The sequence below is a fragment of the Scyliorhinus torazame genome, chromosome 12 (assembly GCF_047496885.1).
Source record: "Scyliorhinus torazame isolate Kashiwa2021f chromosome 12, sScyTor2.1, whole genome shotgun sequence".
In the NCBI taxonomy this organism is placed as follows: Eukaryota; Metazoa; Chordata; class Chondrichthyes; order Carcharhiniformes; family Scyliorhinidae; genus Scyliorhinus; species Scyliorhinus torazame.
The window spans coordinates 97,597,223-97,618,406 of NC_092718.1; the positions used below are offsets into that span (position 1 = coordinate 97,597,223).

At 52.0% G+C, this 21,184-nt stretch overlaps 1 protein-coding gene across 2 annotated transcripts in view; it reads right to left on the reverse strand.

Moving 5' to 3' along the window:
• LOC140386587 (cell adhesion molecule CEACAM5-like) overlaps window positions 1–21,184 on the reverse strand; it is a 126,252-nt gene that overhangs the window by 47,045 nt on the left and 58,023 nt on the right. For both annotated transcript variants that reach the window (XM_072469040.1, XM_072469039.1), the window contains exon 6: window positions 16,568–16,831. In XM_072469040.1, coding sequence (XP_072325141.1) covers window positions 16,568–16,831 — 264 coding nt within the window. The remainder of the gene's footprint in view (window positions 1–16,567; window positions 16,832–21,184) is intronic.

A 21,184-nucleotide genomic window follows, 5' to 3' on the forward strand; every position in this document is an offset into this window, starting at 1 on the left:
GATGGGATTTGAATCCATGTTTCTCCCCCTCCACACAGTTAACCTGGGTTTTCTGGATTACTAGTCTAGTGACAGTACCTCCAGGCCACCATCTCCCAATGGATCGGTGCTCACTACAGTTGATACCTGCATTTGGGATTCTGGAACAGGTTTACAGTTTTACTTCCATTTGCTCAACCAGTGGTCAAGTCAGCTGACTGCCTCGCATCAAGATGTACTGCCCATTGACTTCCGGGTGAAAGATGGGTGGGTCATGCAATTATGTTCATTTCCAGCCTTATGGGTATATTTAACACTTAACTTGTCCCTGGATCCTGGCGTGAATAGGTCATTCATCGGAATAACAACTTTATTTTCTGTGGACCATGGGTCACAAATGCATTAATATATATGCTGAGCAATGGGATCTTCCCATCACATCAAGATGCATAGGTGGTAAGTTAGGAGGAAAGGGTGACAGTGCTTTAAATTTCTGCACTGGAGAAAGGACTATTCCACATGCTCTCACTGATGTTTCCAAAACGTGGACATGATAGAAGTCAATGCAGTCATTAACTCCACAAAAAAGTGTGGTCCCATTCGAGAGGCTGAAACCTTTGAACAATAGTTTATATTTCAACAATTCACACAGGGTGGGCATCTTCACTTTGAGTATGATGCGGAATAGCTGACTGGTCACTCCTTATTCGTTTCCATCCACTCGAGCAGATAGGCTATCTGGGTTTGGAGTGCAACTGATATGTAAATTTGGTATTGCTGCTTTTAAACTATTGCCCTAACTTGAAATTAGTTTAAGAGGCTGGGGAACGGATTGAACTTTCAAGGGGATTATTAGGATACCAATTATAAGGGTGAATTGAAGAGTTTGTTAAAGACATGGAAAGAAAATAACTAACAATGTCTGTGCATCTTGAGAGGCAAGTTGGAACATAAACCTCCTCATTCAAAAGGTTTCATAATTCAGACAGTCTTGGATTGAAGACTTGTTATACTACCTGACTGATAGCCTCTGGCTTTCTATATATGGGGGTGAGGGTTGGGGGAAGTAGACAGGGGGGTGAGGATGGTGGGGGGAGGTTGTGTGTTTCGTTGTGTGTGTGTGTTTTTTTTGTGTGTTTGTGTTTCTGTGTGAGAATGTATTTCTGTGTGAGTGCTTCTCTCTGTGTGCATGTGTTTTTGTGTTTCTCTGTGAGTGCTTTTCTCTGTGTGCATGTGTTTTTGTGTTTCTGTGTGAGAGTGTGTTTCTGTGTGAGTGCTTCTCTCTGTGTGCATGTGTTTTTGTGTTTCTGTGTGAGAGTGTGTTTCTGTGTGAGTGCTTCTCTCTGTGTGCATGTGTTTTTGTGTTTCTGTGTGAGAGTGTGTTTCTGTGTGAGTGCTTCTCTCTGTGTGCATGTGTTTTTGTGTTTCTGTGTGAGAATGTGTTTCTGTGAGTGCTTCTCTCTGTGTGCATGTGTGTTTGTGTTTTGGTGTGCTTGTTTCTTTTTTTTAATAAACATTTTATTGAGGTCTTTTTTGGTTTTACAGCGACAACACAATAAACAATATCCATGAACCTATAAACACAGTGCAAAAGCCGTCTTCCTCCCTTACAGGTCCCACCTTTATTAACCCCCTACTCTAAGCTAAACTAACCCCCCCCCCCCCCACCCCCTTCTGCTAATTATTAATTTTCCACAAGGAAGTCGACGAACGGCTGCCACCTCCGGGTGAACCCTAACATTGACCCCCTCAAGGCGAACTTGATTTTCTCCAAACAGGGAAAGCTAGGCATGTCAGATAGCCAGGTCTCCGACTTCGGGGGCTTTGAGTCCCACCAGGCTAATAATATCCATCTTCGGGCTACCAGAGAGGCAAAGGCCAGAATGTCTGCATTTTTCTCCTTCTGGATTCCCGGATCTTCCGACACCCTGAAAATCGCCACCTCTGGACTCAGTGCCACCCTTGTTTTTAACACCGTGGGCATGACATCTGCAAACCCCTGCCAGAATCCCCTAAGCTTTGGACATGTCCAGAACATGTGGACATGGTTCGCTGGCCCTCCTGCACACTTTGCACACTGATCCTCCACCCCAAAGAACCTGCTCATCCGGGCCACTGTCATGTGAGCCTGGTGAACAACCATGAATTGTATCAGGCTGAGCCTGGCACATGTTGTGGACGCGTCCGCCCACGGACCATCCTCTATCTCTCCTCCCAACTCCTCTTCCCACTTGCGCTTCAGCTCCCCAGTCTGCGTCTCCTCCGACCCCATAAGTTCCTTATAAATGTCAGAGACCCTCCCTTCTCCCACCCACCCTCTGGAAACCACCCTGTCCTGTATCCCAGTTGGTGGTTGGAGCGGGAAGGTTGAAACTTGCCTGCGTAGGAAGTCCCGCACCTGCAGGTACCTGAATTTGTTTCCCCTCACCAATCCAAATTTCTCCTCCAGGTCCCTCAGGCCAGGAAAGCTCCCATCAATAAACATATCCCCTATCCTCTCAATCCCTGCTCTCTGACATGTCCGGAACCCCCCGTCCATCCTTCCGGGGGCAAACCGATGATTATTACAAATTGGAGACCAAACTGATGCACCCTCTGCTCTCACATGCCTCCTCCATTGCCCCCAGACTCTCAGGACCGCCACCACCATGGGGCTGGTGGAATACTATGCCGGTGGGAACGGCAGAGGCGCCGTTATCAACGCCCCTAAGCTGGCGCCCTTACATGAAGCCGTCTCCATACGCTCCCATGCCGGCCCTCCCCACCACCCACTTCCTGATCATGGCTATATTCGCTGCACAATAGTAGTTACTGAAGTTTGGTAGCACCAGCCCGCCCTCTCCCCGGCTCCGCTCAAGCATCCCCCTCCCTACTCGTGGGGTCTTGTCCGCCCATACAAAGCCAGTGATCACTTTGTTGACCCGTTTAAAAAAGCTCCGCGGCATAAAGATGGGGAGACACTGGAACACAAACAGGAATCTCGGGAGGACCGTCACCTTCACCTCTGCACCCTCCCGGCTAGTGACAGCGGGAGTGCGTCCCACTTTTGAAAATCGTCTTTCATTTGGTCTACTAGTCCGGCCAGATTTAGCTTGTGCAGCCGTTCACATTCCCGCGCCACTTGGATGCCTAGATACCTAAAGCTTCCTCCTACCACACTAAACGGCAGCTCCCCCAGTCGCCTCTCCTGTCCACTCACCTGGACCGCAAACGTCTCACTTTCCCCCATATACCCCGAAAACCGGTCAAATTCCCCCAGAATCCTCATGATTTTTTCCATCCCCTCTGCTGGGTCCAATACATACAGACACAGGTCATCTGCGTAAAGCGAGACTCTGTGCTCCACCCTTCCCCCCCGGACCAACCCCCTCCAGCCCCTTAAGGCTCTCTGAGCAATTGCCAACGGCTCTATGGCTAATGCGAACAACAGTGGGGAGAGGGGGCACCCCTGTCTCATCCCCCGATGCAGCCTAAAATAGTCCGATGTTGTCCTATTCGTACGTACGCTCGCCATAGGATTCTGATACAGCAACCTGACCCAGTCAATAAAGCCTTGCCCAAATCCAAACCATCCCAGTACCTCCCACAGATATTCCCATTCTACTCGATCAAAGGCCTTCTCTGCGTCCATTGCCGCCACTACCTCCACCTCCCTACCTTCCGGGGGCATAATGATCACGTTTAATAGCCTTCTTACATTGGCCACCAGCTGCCTTCCCTTAACAAACCCCGTCTGATCCTCCCCAATAATGTCCGGAACACAATCCTCAATCCGAGAGGACAAAGTTTTGGCCAGCAGTTTGGCGTCCACATTCAATAGGGATATCAGCCTGTAGGACCCACACAGCTCCGGGTTCTTGTCCCACTTCAGACTCAGCGAAATCGTGGCCTGTGACATCGTCGGGGGACGCACCCCTCTTTCCCTTGCCTCATTGAATGTCCTCATCAACAACAGCCCCAATATTACAGAGAACTTTTTATAGAACTCCACTGGGTACCCGTCCGGCCCCAGGGCTTTGCCCGACTGCATGGCCTTTAGACCCTCCGCCTTCGGACCTCTCAAATGCGTGAACACGCGTCCCTCTTGACCGGCCCATTTAGCCCTTGTACATTCCAGGTGATCAGCCTAGTTGGTAGGCTCATCGCTCCCCCCCCCCCCCCCCCCACCTTCGCCGATCAGCCATCACCTTTCTTGGGCCAGTCTCCAGCATGTGCCCCGCGCCTCCACCGGCCCGCCCCCAGGCAGCGTCCGCCCCCGACTTCCTCTCTGTCCCTCAGCAACAGTCCCTCCCTTGTCAGCAGAACATTTTGCCCCCCTCCCCCCAGTAACAGCACAATGTAAATCAACCTCTTTGATAAGCCTAACATCTGCTCACCCCCCACTAAGCTTCCATGAGCTAGCCCGCCCAGTTAGCTTGGTGGCCCTCACCCCTGGCGCCAGACATTCTCCCACCTATTGTTCCCTCCCCATCGTCCCGTCCCCCCACCCCGTCCACCCCCGTTCATACACACATATTCAAATGACAAACAATCCCAACACAATTGCCCAACAGAAAAAAAAGAACGCTAAACAAAGAAAATATCAAGCAAGAGATCCAGCACCTGGACAAACACACCTCCATCCCACAACAGTGCAAATGTCAACTTTAACTCACTCAGCTCTGCAACTGGCCCCAAATCAGTACAGAAGGCATTACAAATAGCGTCCACAAAACGAAAAAACAAGAAACTTTTTTAAATATGAATGTTGCGGCAAAGTTCAAGAGCATTGCAGTCTCACGGCACCAAGGTCCCAGGTTCGATCTGGGTCACTGTCCGTGTGGAGTTTGCACATTCTCCCCTTGTTTGCGTGGGTTTCACCCCCACAACCCAAAGATGTGCAGGGTAGGTGGATTGAACACGCTAAATTGACCCTTAATTGGAAAAAATGAATTGGGTACTCTAAATTTATTTTTAAAAAAAGAGTTCTCAGTCCGCCACCAGTCCTTTCCTTTTCGTGAAGTCCAGCGCTTCCTCAGGTGACTCGAAATAAAAATGTTGCTCCTCGTATGTGACCCAGAGGCAGCAGTCTGAACTTCACCTTTTTCTTAAAAAGGGTCGACCTGATCTGGTTAAATCCCACTCTTCTCCTGGCCCACACTCAGGTCCTGATAGATCCGCAGGATATTGTTCTCCCATTTGCAGCTCCGTGTCTGCTTGGTCCACTGTAAAATACGCTCCTTGTCCAAATACCTTTGGAATCTCACCACCATTGCCCTCGGGGTTCTCCCATTTGCGGCTTCCTCGCGAGCACTCTGCGAGCCCTGTCTACCTCCAAGGGTCGGGAGAATGCCCCATCCCCCAGCAGCGTCTCGAACTTGCCGCTATGTATGCCCCAGTGTCCGCTCCTTCGGACCCCTCTGGGAGCCCAACGATTCGCAAGTTCTGCCAGCAGGACCTATTCTCTAGGTCCTCCACCTTCTCCAGGAACCTTTTCTGCTGGTCTCTCAGCATCCCCACCTCCAGCTCTGTCATGATATGCAGACATGCACATAATGAGATACAAACAGGCAGCTAATGAATACAGAGAACTGGACATAACCAATCAGCAGGCAGAACATTTGGGGTGGTTTCCCACTATAAAAGGCACGAGGCACTCGCACTCTGCCTCTTTCCACTGGTGACATCTACAGTGTGAGTCAGGGTGTACATATCATATACCTCCTACAGCACGTGGCTCAGAGTTAGTCTGGTTCAGTCAGACAGATTAATCATACTAGGTTAGCAGAGAGTCGAAGTCACAGAGGATTGAGCTAACTGTGTGACAGGTTCAACAAATCATATTGAACTAACTTCCAAGGTGTGGAGATCTCTCGGGTAAAGCTGCATCCAGTTGCAGCCCGTGTTATCTTACTGTGCTTAACAGGACATGATACCAGGAGACTGCAATCCCTAGGTGATTTACCTCAATCTGTTCCGTGATGACCAGCAAATGTATCCCGGCACCATGGAGAAGATCCAGGCTCCTCAACAGTTGCGGACCTCTGGCAAGCTCAGCGCCAACTGGCGGACTTTCAAGCAAAGGCTTCTGCTGTACATCTAAGCCTCAGACCTCAAGGGTGCATCTGATATAAGGAAGATCGCGCTCTTCCAACTCCATCCAACTCTTCAACTCGCTGAACTTCACCGAAGGCCACGACAAGACAAAGTTTCAGACTGTCCTGGACAAGTTTGATAGTCATTGTGAAGTGGACACCAATGAAATCTTCGAGCGCTATATGTTCAACAACGCCTCCAAGATAAAGATAAATCTTTCAACTCCTTCCTAACTAATCTCCGACTACGAGCGCTGTCCTGCAACTTTGGTGATATTGCTGACTCCATGATCAGGGACCAGGTCATTTTCAGAGTTTACTCTGATCCTCTGATAGAGCTGCTTTTGAGAATCTGGAGTATGACCCTACCAGTCGCGATTGAAACATGTACGGTGCATGAGCACGCCAAAAACTGGTATTCCCAATATAAATTGGCTGAAAAGGAGAAACTTGCCTCCCACGAGGCGGAGAATGTGCAGGCCATCGCCCGGATGCAGTGCCTCAGCCTTGATGAAAGCGGCCATTTTGCACGCTCTTCCCGGAGCCCCACGCATGCGCGATGCGACTGGGCCGATGAAGCGGCTGATCACCACTCTGCACAGGTGCGAACATCTGCCGACCGCACTGCGCATGTGCGACGACGCACGGAGCATAATGACATCATGACGTGCCCGAACTGCGCACTGCCCACTTAAAGAAACACTGCTCTGCAAGAGGCAAGCGATCTTTCAATTGCGGGAAGCCTGGACACTATGCAGTCATGTGCAGGTCTGCACCATCAGTCAAGGGCCAGCGCTCCCAATTCCAACGCAGACGCGTTCTGAGTATACAGCAAGGTTTACAGGATTCTGATCCTGGCAGTACAATGGACCCAGAGGACAGCTGCCTGGAGTCCCCCTACCATGTGGGCATCATTACCACATGTGAACGTGCCTCACCGAAATCATCACGACGCCTGCCCATCCTCACTCTGGGTTCTGCGGACGAATGGCGTGCGGTGATGCAAGTAAATCAATGCTCAATCCAGTTCAAGCTGGACACAGGTGCTTCTGCCAATCTCCTTTCACAGGCGGATTTCAACTGCATCAAGAAGCCACCCAGGCTCCTTCCAGCAGCCTGCCAGCTCCTGCACTATAACGGGAATGTCATCACAGCACTGGGATCCTGCCATCTGTTCGTCTCCAACAAGAGCAATCACGCAAGGCTACGGTTAGAGATCGTCAAGCCAGCCACGGCCTCCCTGCTCGACGCACAGGCATGCAAGCAGCTAAACCTTGTGCAGCGAGTCTACACAATGACCTCCCCCAACGGGGATCTTCAAGCCGGCATTGACGACATCCTTGCTCAGTATCCGGATGTGTTCGACGGGATGGGCACTCTGCCATATCGGTACAAGATCCTGTTATGGCCTGATGCCACGCCTTTGCTCCACGCACCATGCCGGGTCCCGGCTCCACTGAAGGAGCGCCTGAAGGCACAGCTCAAGGCACTTCAGGACCAGGGCATCATCTCTAAGTTACAGAACCGACTGACTGGGTCAGCTCGATGGTATGTGTGAAAAAGCCTTCGTGGGAGCTGCGCATCTGTATTGATCCCAAGGATCTCAACCAGAATATAATGTGGGAACACTACCCCATCCCGAAGTGGGAGGAACTCACAAGTGAGATGGCACACGCCCGGTTTTCACAAAGCTAGATGCGTCACAGGGATCCTGGCAAATCCAGCTGGATGAGTCCGGCAGAAGGCTCTGCACCTTCAACACACCGTTTGGCAGATACTAATACAATCGTATGCCATTTGGCATTGTCTCGGCCTCGGAGATCTTCCATAGAATCATGGAGCAGATGATGGAGGGCATTGAAGGTGTTCGTGTGTATATGGATGACGTTATCATATGGTCCACGACCCCCGAAGAGTACATCTCTCGTCTCCAGCAGGTATTCCGCCGTGTCCGTGCCAATGGCCTTAAGCTGAACAGGGCCAAGTGTTGCTTTGGCATGTCGATGCTTAAGTTCTTAGGTGACCAGATATCTCAACAGGGTGTGAGCCCGCACGCAGACAAAGTCAAGGCCATCAAAGCCATGAAGACCCCTGAAGACAAGAAGGCGGTACTATGCTTTTTAGGCATGGTAAACTTCTTGGGCAAGTTTATCCCAAACCTGGTCTCACACACCATGGCCCTCAGACACCTGGTAAAAAAGTCTACTGACTTTGAGTGGCAGGCAGCTCATCAAGCAGAGTGGTTGGAGCTGAAAACCAAGCTCACCACTGGACCTGTACTGGCATTTTTTGACCCTGACTGGGAAACTAAAATCTCGACAGATGCGAGCCAGGAAGGCATCGGCGCGGTGTTGCTCCTGCGCAATGACACCTCATCCTGGGCACCGGTTGCCTACGCATCACGGGCAATGACACCCACCGAGCAGCGGTATGCCCAAATTGAAAAGGAATGCCTGGGCCTTCTCACTGGAATTCTCAAGTTCCACGATTATGTCTACGGCCTGCCGATGTTCACCGTCGAGACGGACCACAGGCCTCTGGTGCACATTATCCACAAGGACCTGAACGACATGACGCCCCGGCTGCAGCGCATCCTCCTCAGGCTCAGACGGTATGACTTTGAGCTCGTGTACACGCCTGGCAAGGAGCTCATTATTGTGGATGCCTTGTCCCGCTCCATAACCTTGCCTGCTGACCCGCCGGCATTCGTCCTACAGATCAAATCACAGGTGCAGCTGTGGGCCAGCAACGTCCCGGCGTCGGATGAAAAGGTGATTCGCATTCGCGAGGAGACAGCCAAAGACCCTCTTCTGCAGCATGTCATGCGCCACCTAGCCGGCTGGCAAAAAGGGCAGTGCCCTCAATTCTTCAATGTGAAGGACGACCTGACGGTGGTTGATGGCATCCTCCTCAAGCTGGATCGCATTGTCATTCCACGCAGTCTCCAGAGCTTGGTGCTCCGGCAAATCCATGAGGGACATCTGGGTGTTGAGAAGTGCAGGCGCAGAGCCAGGCAAGCTGTCTACTGCCCTGGGATTAGTCAGGATATCTCAAATATGGTCCTCAACTGTCTGACCTGTCAATGTTTCCAGCCAGCGCAGGGCAAGGAGAGGCTTCAGCAGCACAAAATCGTGACCTCCCCGTGATCCAAGGTGGGCATCGACCTCTTTCATGCCAATGGTCGTGATTATGTGTTAATCATTGATTATTTTTCTAACTACCCAGAAGTTGTGCAGCTCTCAGACCTCACATCCAAGACCATCATCAAGGCTTGTAAGGAGACGTTCTCCAGGCATGGTATTCCACTCACTGTCATGAGTGACAACGGTCCTTGCTTCAGCAGCCAAGAGTGGTCAAGATTTGCCCAGGTATATCAGTTTCATCACGTCACTTCCAGCCCTCATTACCTGCAGTCCAACTGGGAAGGTTGAGAAAGGGATGCACATAGTGAAGCAGCTCATCTGCAAGGCCGCGGATTCTGCTTCTGACGTCAACCTAACGCTGCTTGCGTACAGGGCAACCCCTCTGTCTACTGGCATGTCACCGGCTCAACTCCTGATGAACAGGGCCCTGTGGACGACTCTTCCAGCCATACACTTGCCTGAGCTGGATCACCTCCCGGTTCTGCAGAAGGTGCAGAAACTCAGGGACCAGCAAAAGCAGAGCTGTGATGCTCATGCCACTGATTTGCCTGTGCTACTACCAGCAGATGCTGTTAAAATCAAGCTACCTGATGGAGGCTGGTCAGCTCCTGCTGTTGTTGTTCGACAGGCTGCTCCCCGATCATATGTTGTGCGTATGGCTGATGGCTCTGTTGTACGGCGCAACAGACGGGCACTGCGCACAGTTGCCTGCCCGCAACCACACTCTTTATTGTTTCCATCCGTTATTGTGCCACCTCCTGATACCTCGAACCATGAGGCCACCAGTCTGGCTGCATTCTCGCCCATCAAGGCGCCGTCGTCCCCACCACCACCTCTCCGGCGGTCGACCAGGATCAGACGCAAGCCCCAGAGACTGGACTTATGAACACTTGTTTTGTTTGCTATGTTCTGTTTTCACATCTTAGACACCTGTTTTCACATGTACCTATGTTCCCATCTGCTACTGTATGTAAATAAGTTAGTTTTTCGGCCTACACATGTAAATACTTTCACATCGGCCACAGAATAACATTTCAAAAGGGGAGATGTCATGATATGCAGACATGCACATAATGAGATACAAACAGGCAGCTAATGAATACAGAGAACAAGACATAACCAATCAGCAGGCAGAACACTTGGGGGTGGTTTCCCACTATAAAAGGCACAAGGCACTCACACTCCACCTCTTTCCACTGGTGACATCCACAGTGTGAGTCAGGGTGTACATATCATATAACTCCTACAGCACATGGCTAAGAGCTAGTCTGGTTCAGTCAGACGGATTAATCACACTCGGTTAGCAGAGAGTCAAACTCACAGAGGATTGAGCTAACTGTGTGACAGGTTCAATATATTCTATTGAACTGACTTCAAGGTGTGGAATATCTCTCAGGTAAAGCTACATCCAGTTGCAGCCCGTGTTATCTTACTGTGCTTAATACGACAAGCTCCACCGCAGTTTGATGTTCCTCCTGGTCAGCCAGCGCCTTCTTGACTTTCTGGATCGCCCGATCTTGGGCATCCAATCTAAGCTCCAGCCATGCAATTGACTCTTTAATCGGGTCCAAGCAGTCCCACTTCTGTTTGACGAAGCCCTCCTGGATAAATTGCATCAGCTGCTCTGTTGACCGCTAGGTCGACAAGCCAGAGGTCCGGTCATCCGCCATGCTTTCTCTCCCTGCAGCTTCAACCCAAGCCTTCTCTGTCTTTTTGTTTCTGCCTTTACGAGCACTTCTAGTCCTTCTCGCCATGCACCGATGTGGGAATGCAGTGTCCAATTGTCTCGGTCATCGATTTTTCAAACCAGGTCCGTGTTATAACCTGCCTACTGACGATTGGCTGGGGACTAATGACTATCCCACAATCCTATGGGAGTATGAACTTCCCCAATGAGGGGGGGCGGAGAAACTCCTACTATAAATAAGCTGGCCAGTCCAGGAACCAGGAGGAAGGAGAAGGTAGCAAGGGAAGTTACTGCTACTGTTATGTATATATTGTTATAGTAAATAAACGTTATTATTTTGTATCCTTAAAACTCGTGCTGGATTCTTCGGGGCCCTTACAAAACTGGCGACGAAGGTTAAAGTGAATAGCTGTCTACACTGCTGAAGCCACCTCCCTGGATTTTTGTTGGATACAGGTTGGAAGTTGTTTTCTATTATACCATGCCTCTGTACGGACGTTTGGATGTTTTTGATGCTGCGCTGGAAAGCTGGAACCAGTACACACAACGGATGCGTTACTATTTCCGGGCAAACAATATCACTGAAAACGAGCGCCAGGTGGTCATATTGCTCACCGCCTGCGGACCGCATACGTTTGGGGTGATTAGGAGCCTTACGTACCCAGCTGCGCTGGACACCAAAACGTTTGACGAACTTGTGAATATAGTGGGGCAACACTTTAACCCAACCCCGTCCACGATAGTCCAGCGTTACCGGTTTAATACCGCTGAGAGGACCCCTGGAGAATCCCTTGCCGATTTTTTATCCAGGCTGCGCGGGATTGCGGAATACTGTGACTATGGTGAGACCTTGTCAGAAATGTTACGCGACCGTTTGGTTTGCGGTATTAACAATGCGGCCACCCAGAGAAAGTTGTTAGCGGAGCCAACATTGACTTTTCAACAGGCAATACAAATAGTCTTGTCCCGAGAGAGCGCAGAGCGAGGAGTACAGGAGCTACATGCCTTGGGGCGCAACCCTTTCCGCCCAAAAACGTCCCCCCGCACTCCTGCGGTACCTTGGGCGAGGCAACGACCAGACCGACGCCAGTGGCCATCGGACATTCCTCCCCGAAGGGAGCCTTCTCCAGAGCCAATGGATGAGGAGCCATGTCCGTGTCAGATTTGAAGGCGCCGACCCCGTCGCGAACGGCGGTCCTGGGGACGCCAGAGGCGCTGTCGTTCCGACCGAAACTGGGACCAGCCCAGGGGCCGTAACTGGGACCAGCCCAGAGGCCGTACCTTCCATGTGGATGAACCTGCGGCGACCACTCCTGAGGACGTGGAGACGGAGGACGACTGCCTGCAGCTGCATTGTGTGGCAGCTCCCCGTGTGCCCCCATTAAGGTGACAGTACGGGTCAATGGCCACCCGCTGGAGATGGAGTTGGATACTGGCGCAGCGGTCTCAGTGATCGCCCAGAGGACATTCGACCGCATCAAGCAGGGTATACAGACCCTTACATTAACTGACTCACAGGCCAGGTTGGCCACCTACACGGGGGAACCACTGGACATTGCAGGAACTACAATGACCCCTGTTGTCTATGGACGCCAGGAGGGGCGTTTCCCACTTATCGTAGTGCGTGGCCATGGGCCCAGCCTGTTGGGTCGGGACTGGTTGCGCCATTTGCGGTTGCAATGGCAGCACATCCTCCAAACAGTTTCTGGAGGGTTGACTGAGGTGCTAGGACGATACCCAGATGTATTCCAGCCTGGTTTGGGGAAAATAAAAGGGGCCGTAGCCCGTATCCAAGTTGAACCAGGAGCCACGCCGCGCTATTTCCGGGCGCGCCCAGTGCCTTACGCTTTGCTCGAGAAGGTAGAAAGGGAGCTCACTCGTTTGGAGAGTCTGGGTATTATCAGGCCCGTCCGTTTTGCTGACTGGGCAGCACCAATTGTACCAGTAATGAAGCCAGATGCCACAGTTCGCTTGTGTGGCGACTATAAACTTACAGTGAATACAGTTTCCCGACTCGACCGATACCCAATGCCTCGCATAGAGGATCTCTACGCGAAACTTGCAGGCAGATTCTCATTCACAAAATTAGATATGAGTCATGCCTACCTGCAGTTGGAGCTGGACCCTGCCTCCCGACCATATGTAACAATTAACACACACCGGGGCCTGTATGAATATACACGGTTGCCCTTTGGAGTATCCTCTGCCTGCGCAATTTTTCAACGTGTTATGGAGGGCATTTTGAGAGGTTTACCACGTGTGGCTGTCTACCTAGATGACGTGTTGATTACAGGGACGTCGGAGCAAGAGCATTTGGAAAATCTGGAGGCTGTCCTTAAACGCCTTTCGGAGGCTGGAGTCCGTTTATGTCACACAAAGTGCGTATTTCAGGCAAAAGAAGTAGTCTACCTAGGTTATCGGGTGGACCGCGAGGGTCTGCACCCCGTCGCAGAGAAGGTGCGTGCAATTCAACATGCCCCCACCCCGACTGACACTTCGCATCTTCGTTCTTTTCTCGGTCTCGTAAACTATTACGGGAAGTTCCTCCCCAATCTGGCAACTACGCTGGCCCCCTTACACCTGCTGCTAAAGAAAAATCACACCTGGGTTTGGGGTCAGCCGCAAGAAACCGCTTTCCGGCGGGTAAAGCAACAATTGTCGTCGTCTGGGTTACTAACCCACTATGATCCGGGAAAGCCTTTGCTCGTCACATGTGATGCATCCCCGTATGGTATTGGGGCTGTCCTGTCCCACAAGATGGAGAACGGGGCCGAGCGACCGATAGCTTTCGCCTCCCGCACATTGACTGCAGCGGAGAAAAAGTATGCGCAGATCGAGAAGGAGGGCCTGGCAGTGGCTTTCGCGGTGAAACGCTTCCACCAGTATGTGTACGGCCGCCATTTCACTATCGTGACTGATCATAAGCCCCTGCTGGGACTCTTCAGAGAGGATAAGCCAATACCGCCCATTGCTTCTGCACGGATCCAGCGCTGGGCTTTGTTGCTTGCTGCATATGAGTATTCTCTGGAGCACAAACCAGGTACGCAGATAGCAAATGCCGACGCACTGAGCCGATTGCCTTTATCAACCGGCCCCATGTCGACCCCCACGACCGGTGAGGTGGTCGCAACCCTAAATTTTATGGACACCTTGCCTGTCACGGCATCACAGATCCGTGAGTGGACCCAGACGGAGCCAGTCCTGTCAAAGGTTCGGCACATAGTCCTGTATGGTGGACAGCATAGACAGCTCCCAGGCGAGTTGCGGGCATTTTCCTCCAAGCTGTCAGAGTTCAGCGTGGAAGACGGCATCCTCTTGTGGGGGACGCGTGCGATTGTCCCGGAAAAAGGCCAGGAGCTGATATTATCAGACTTGCACAATGGGCATCCGGGCGTGACCAAGATGAAAATGTTGGCCCGGAGTTATGTCTGGTGGCCAGGCCTCGACACCGACATTGAGAAGGTGGCCCAAAACTGCTCCATTTGCCAGGAGCATCAGAAGCTTCCGCCGGCCGCGTCCCTACATCACTGGGAATGGCCAGGGCGGCCTTGGGCACGCTTACATGCAGATTTCGCAGGCCCTTTTCAGGGATCCATGTTCCTTCTACTAATTGACGCCCAGTCCAAATGGCTGGAGGTGCATAAGATGCAGGGGACAACGTCCTGCGCAACAATTGAAAAAATGCGTTTATCATTTAGCACGCATGGCCTCCCCGAGGTGCTGGTCACAGATAATGGCACTCCATTCACGAGTGAGGAGTTTGCTAGGTTTACAAAGACGAACGGCATCCGCCATATCTGCACTGCCCCTTACCACCCGGCTTCAAATGGGTTGGCAGAGCGTGCAATGCAAACATTCAAAAGAGGCCTAAAGAAGCAGTCTTCCGGATCAATGGACACGAGACTGGCTCGGTTTTTGTTTACGTACAGGACCACCCCCATACAGTGACTGGGGTAGCTCCCGCAGAACTCCTAATGGGCCGGAGACTTCGCACCCGCCTTAGTATGGTCTTCCCGGACATTGGCGCAAAAGTACGCCGCACACAAGAACGGCAGGGACCGGGATTGTCTCGGCATCGTCCGATTCGGCAGTTTGCGCCCGGTGACCCAGTATTCGTGCGGAATTTTGCTGGTGGTGCCCAATGGGTTCCTGGTGTAATCTTTCGCCAAATGGGCCCTATATCGTACCAAGTGCAAGCCCAGGGTCGTCTCCAGCGAAAACATGTAGACCACGTCCGGTCCAGAAGATCATCCCCGCAAAAGATTCCCCGCCCCCGGAGCTCAGTTCAACAGCGGCAAAGACCAGAAACAAGGGAAGGTAGTCCTCCAAATCTTCCACTGGTGCCTCACTCGAAGCCTGCGCAGGTCGTGACGGGACCGAATGGGGATAGAGACGCTGACATGACGGAGGCAGCAGACTCTGACTCCAAGATGGAGACACAGGATGAATCAGAGGGGGAATCCTCGGGTCCACAGGCCGTGGATGTAAAACCGCGACGTTCATCACGGAAGCGCCGGTCTCCGTCTCGTTATACGCCGCCTGATCCAGCGCTGCGTGCAAATGGCGTCCGGCCTGCGGCCAAACGAGTTTGACGCCTTCCTTCGCCAGGGCCTACGGTGGATTCCTTGGACTTTGGGGGGGGAGGGATGTTATAACCTGCCTACTGACGATTGGCTGGGGACTAATGACTATCCCACAATCCTATGGGAGTATGAACTTCCCCAATGAGGGGGGCGGAGAAACTCCTACTATAAATAAGCTGGCCAGTCCAGGAACCAGGAGGAAGGAGAAGGTAGCAAGGGAAGTTACTGCTACTGTTATGTATATATTGTTATAGTAAATAAACGTTATTATTTTGTATCCTTAAAACTCGTGCTGGATTCTTCGGGGCCCTTACAAAAGTCCGGTAAAAAATTGGGGAAAAAGGTCCAAAAGTCCGACCCAAGCAGGAGCCACCAAATGTGCGACTTACTCCTTCATAGCCGCCCCCGGAAGTGGTGTGCTTGTTTCTGTGTGTTTGTGTGTATTTCTGTGTTTGTGTATCTGTGCACATCTGTATGGCTATTTCTGTCTGTGTGTATGTATGTGTGTGTCTATGTCTGTGTCCGTGTTTGCGCGTGTCTGTTTCTGTGTGTATGTGTGTGTATGTGTGTGTATATGTCTGTTTCTGTGTGTGTGCGCATGTAGTATTTTATGGCAAGCTATATTGATATGTTGATATCATGCTCTATGTTAAAAACGATATTACAAATATCACCCTGTCTCTTTCAGGCGCTGACTATTTAATTTGGCAATTTAATTCTATTTTGATCTTAATGATTGCAATATTTCAACCAATAAGCAATGCCAGTGATTTATAACTCGCTGATTGGCCACTTTGATCTCAATCAGTTCTCCGTCTTTTAATTCCTTCTGAATTCTAACTTAGTTGTTTAATTAAAAAGCATGTTTACATCTGAGAATTGAACTGTTAATGTAACATTATACAAATACTGATGACAAAGTGTACCGGTAACACCCACTGACTGCAGTGCTAATGCACAGGGTATGTTCCATTGCAATTTTCCAAATGTACTTTAAAGGGATGCTATTAGCTCTCAATCTTCGGATCCACCCTAAACTCTGCGACTTTGCAAATGATACATTTCCCATTCATTGTAGAAAGGCGGAGTTCAATTACTTACCGATTAGGGAGATTTGTTTTGTTGCCACTGCATACAAATTGGTGCGGTTATTATGAGCCTGGCAGGTATAATTCCCAAAGTCATCTATGGTGATGTTGACAAGGGCAAGTTTTGGACCTGTCTGCTGAAGAGGTTTGTCATTTAGCAGCCATTCAAATGTTGCCGGCGGAACTGAATCCACAGAACACATGAGGGTGACATTAGATTCGGGAACATAGGCTTCCTTCTCGTCCTCAATGGTTAGCTGGGGGGTGCCCGGTCCGTCTGGAATGAGATAAACTCTGGGTCAAGGAGCATATTCATTAAAGCAAACAAACTTGAATTTCTAACTGTAACGGTAATAAAATGAAGAATTGCTTATTATAAAGCAACTTGCTAACAGCAAGCACACAACGTCAGGGCAAAAGACAGTGGTCATAAGAAATATCTGTGTTATATATATTCAGCAAATGGGGTGGAAAATATTTGGACAAAAGTGAAATGATTCATGTCCCCAAATTCTTCAGTGTCTACTCCTTCCAGCGTTTGAGAGGCCTATGGTCTGGCGGTGGCCAACATTACTGCATTAAGAAGGTATTGTGTGCGGTTCTGGAATCCACATTATAGGAGGGATGCGATAGCATTGGAAAGAGTTGAGAAGAGTTGAAAGAGTTACCAGGATGTTGCCTGGGCTGGAGAGTTTTAGCTAAGAAGCGAGATTGGATCAGGGTTGTTTTTCCTTGGAGCAGAGGAGACTGAGGGGGGTGACGTGAATGAGGGGCAGAGATAGAGTAGGCAGGAAGAAACTTTTCCCCTTGGTGGAGCGATCAATGATCAGGGTGCATGAATTTATGGTTTGGAGGGGATGTGAGTGTGGTAGTATGCATTAGGGGTCATGTGGGACTGTGAAGCCGTGATGTCATTGGCTGACAGATCCCGGGTCCTGGTTGGCCGTTGACCTCTAGCTCCGCCCTGAAGGCGGAGTATAAGAACCAGGAGTCCTCCCCCGCAGGCCAGTCTACTACTGAACTGCGGGGGAACAGTCACGCTTAATAAAGCCTCATCGACTTCACTCTATTCGTCTCTCTAGTGTCTTTGTGCGCTACAATTTATTAAGCGTGACTAAAGGACTATGGAGCTCAGGATCATCCCGGAATGCCTGAGGATCAGCCCCCACGCAGTGAACGCAGCAGCAGCTTTCAAGCACTGGCAGACTTGTTTCGAGGCCTACCTCAGAACGGCCCCCGGCCGGGTCACAGAAGACCAAAAACTACAGGTTCTGCACTCCAGGTTAAGCACGGAGATTTTCTCTCTCATCGAAGACGCAGAGGATTTCCAGACGGCGTTCGCAGCACTAAAAAGTCTCTATGTTCGCCCAGTAAACCAGATCTACGCTCGCTATCAACTCGCAACGAGACGGCAAAGTCCCGGAGAATCGATAGATGAATTCTACGCCACGCTACTAATTTTGGGACGGGCCTGCAGCTGCCCGCCGGTGAACGCAAATGAACACACGGACATGTTAATGCGCGATGCTTTTGTGGCAGGTATGAACTCCTCCCAAATCCGCCAAAGGCTTTTAGAAAAAGAGTCGCTAGGACTCTCAGAGGCACGGGCCCTAGCAGCCTCCCTGGACGTGGCCGCGCGAAACGCCCGCGCCTACGGACCCGACCGCGCGGCAGCCCATTGGGCTCCGTACGCACCCGTCGCGACAAACCCACCCCCCCCCCCCGGACACCCCACAGGCTTGCGCGGTTCAAACGCCAAGTCGCACCGGGGGAGCCCGCTGCTATTTCTGCGGCCAGGCGAAACACCCCCGGCAGCGCTGCCCGGCCCGCGCAGCGATCTGTAAGAACTGCGGGAAAAAGGGCCATTTCGCGGCTGTGTGCCGGTCCCGGGAGGTCGCCGCTGTCCCAGGAGAACAGGGAGCCCTGAACGCCTTTTACGCTCCCCAACCCCCCCAGCGCCCCATGTACGACCCACAGGCACAACCACTTTGGGTCCCGACCACCGCTCTCCCCGGAGAAGAGGGAGTTCTGCGTGTTCCTAACGCTCCCCAACGCCCCCCAGCGCCCCATGTGCGACCCTCAGGCACCGCCATTTTGGGTCCCGGCCACCACGAGGGGAGGAGGGGCGCCGCCATCTTGGACCACCCCAGACCTGTGCGACGCATGGGGGCGGCCATTTTGTCCACCCCCGCCGCCATCTTGTGACCCCCCAGCCATGTGCGATGCAGGGGGGCAGCCATCTTGTTCACCCCCGACGCCATCTTGGACGGCAACAACGGACCCCAGTGTCGACGGCTCCACGGGGTTCGAAGAAGACGCTCAACCATTACGACCACGTCTGGCTTCAACGACGCTGGACCAAGCACAGCCCCGGATGCTCCAGACAACGGTGCTGATAAACGGGCACGAGACACCATGCCTGGTCGACTCCGGGAGCACGGAGAGCTTTATCCACCCCGACACGGTAAGACGCTGTTCTTTGACCATCCGTCCCAGCGCACAAAAGATTTCCCTACCTGCAGGATCCCACTCCATACAGATCAAAGGCTTCTGCATAGTTACCCTAACGGTGCAAGGGAGGGAGTTCAAAAACTACAGGCTCTACGTCCTTCCCCAACTCTGCGCCCCCACATTACTGGGATTAGACTTCCAGTGCAATCTACAGAGCCTAACCTTCAAATTCGGCGGCCCAATACCCCCACTCACTATCTGCAGCCTCGCAACCCTCAAGGTTCAACCCCCATCCTTGTTTGCAAACCTCACCCCGGATTGCAAACCCGTCGCCACTCGGAGCAGACGGTACAGCGCCCAGGACCGGACCTTCATTCGGTCCGAAGTCCAGCGGCTACTGAATTAAGGCATAATCCAGGCCAGCAATAGTCCCTGGAGAGCACAGGTGGTAGTAGTAAAGACAGGGGAGAAGCAAAGGATGGTCATAGACTATAGCCAGACCATCAACAGGTACACACAACTAGACGCGTACCCTCTCCCCCGCATATCCGACATGGTCAATCGGATTGTCCAATATAAGGTCTTCTCCACCGTGGACCTCATGTCTGCCTACCATCAGCTCCCCATCCGCCCAAGTGACCGCAAGTACACAGCCTTCGAGGCAGACGGGCGATTATACCACTTCCTAAGGTTCCCATTTGGCGTCACAAACGGGGTCTCGGTCTTCCAACGAGAGATGGACCGAATGGTTGATCAACACGGGTTGCGGGCTACGTTCCCGTATCTCGACAATGTAACCATCTGCGGCCACGATCAGCAGGACCACGACGCCAACCTCCAAAAATTCCTCCAGACCGCTAAAGCCTTGAACCTCACGTACAACGAGGACAAGTGCGTTTTTAGCACCAACCGGCTAGCCATCCTGGGCTACGTAGTGCGCAATGGGATAATAGGCCCCGACCCCGAACGTATGCGCCCCCTCATGGAATTTCCCCTCCCGCACTGCTCAAAAGCCCTAAAACGCTGCCTGGGGTTCTTTTCATACTACGCCCAGTGGGTCCCCCAGTATGCAGACAAGGCCCGCCCCCTAATACAGACCACGACCTTCCCTCTGTCGACAGAGGCTTGCCAGGCCTTCAGCCGCATCAAAGCGGATATCGCAAAGGCCACGATGCGCGCCATCGACGAATCCCTCCCCTTCCAGGTCGAGAGCGACGCCTCCGACGTAGCTCTAGCGGCCACCCTTAACCAAGCGGGCAGACCCGTGGCCTTTTTCTCCCGAACCCTCCACGCTTCAGAAATCCGCCACTCCTCAGTGGAAAAGGAAGCCCAAGCCATAGTGGAAGCGGTGCGACATTGGAGGCATTACCTGGCCGGCAGGAGATTCACTCTCCTCACGGACCAACGGTCGGTAGCCTTCATGTTCGATAATGCACAGCGGGGCAAAATCAAAAACGACAAGATCTTAAGGTGGAGGATCGAGCTCTCCACCTTCAACTACGAGATCTTGTATCGTCCCGGTAAGCTGACCGAGCCGTCCGATGCCCTATCCCGCGGCACATGTGCCAACGCACAAATTAAATGCCTCCAAACCCTCCACGAGGACCTCTGCCACCCGAGGGTCACTCGGTTCTACCACTTTATTAAGTCCCGCAACCTCCCATACTCTTTGGAGGAGGTCCGTACAGTCACAAGGAACTGCCACATCTGCGCACAGTGCAAACCGCATTTTTTCAGACAGGATGGTGCGCACCTGATTAAGGCTTCCCGCCCCTTTGAATGCCTTAGTCTGGATATCAAAGGACCCCTCCCCTCCACCGACCGCAACACATACTTCCTTAATGTGGTGGACGAGTACTCCCGCTTCCCATTCGCCATCCCCTGCCCTGACATGACCGCGGCCACAGTCATTAAAGCCATGAACACCATATTCACACTGTTCGGTTGCCCCGCATACGTCCACAGCGACAGGGGGTCCTCCTTCATGAGTGACGAGCTGCGCCAGTTCCTGCTCAGCAACGGTATAGCCTCGAGCAGGACGACCAGCTACAACCCCCGGGGGAACGGGCAAGTAGAGAGGGAGAACGGCACGGTCTGGAAGACCGTCCTACTGGCCCTACGGTCCAGGGACCTCCCAGTTTCACGGTGGCAGGAGGTCCTCCCGGATGCCCTCCACTCC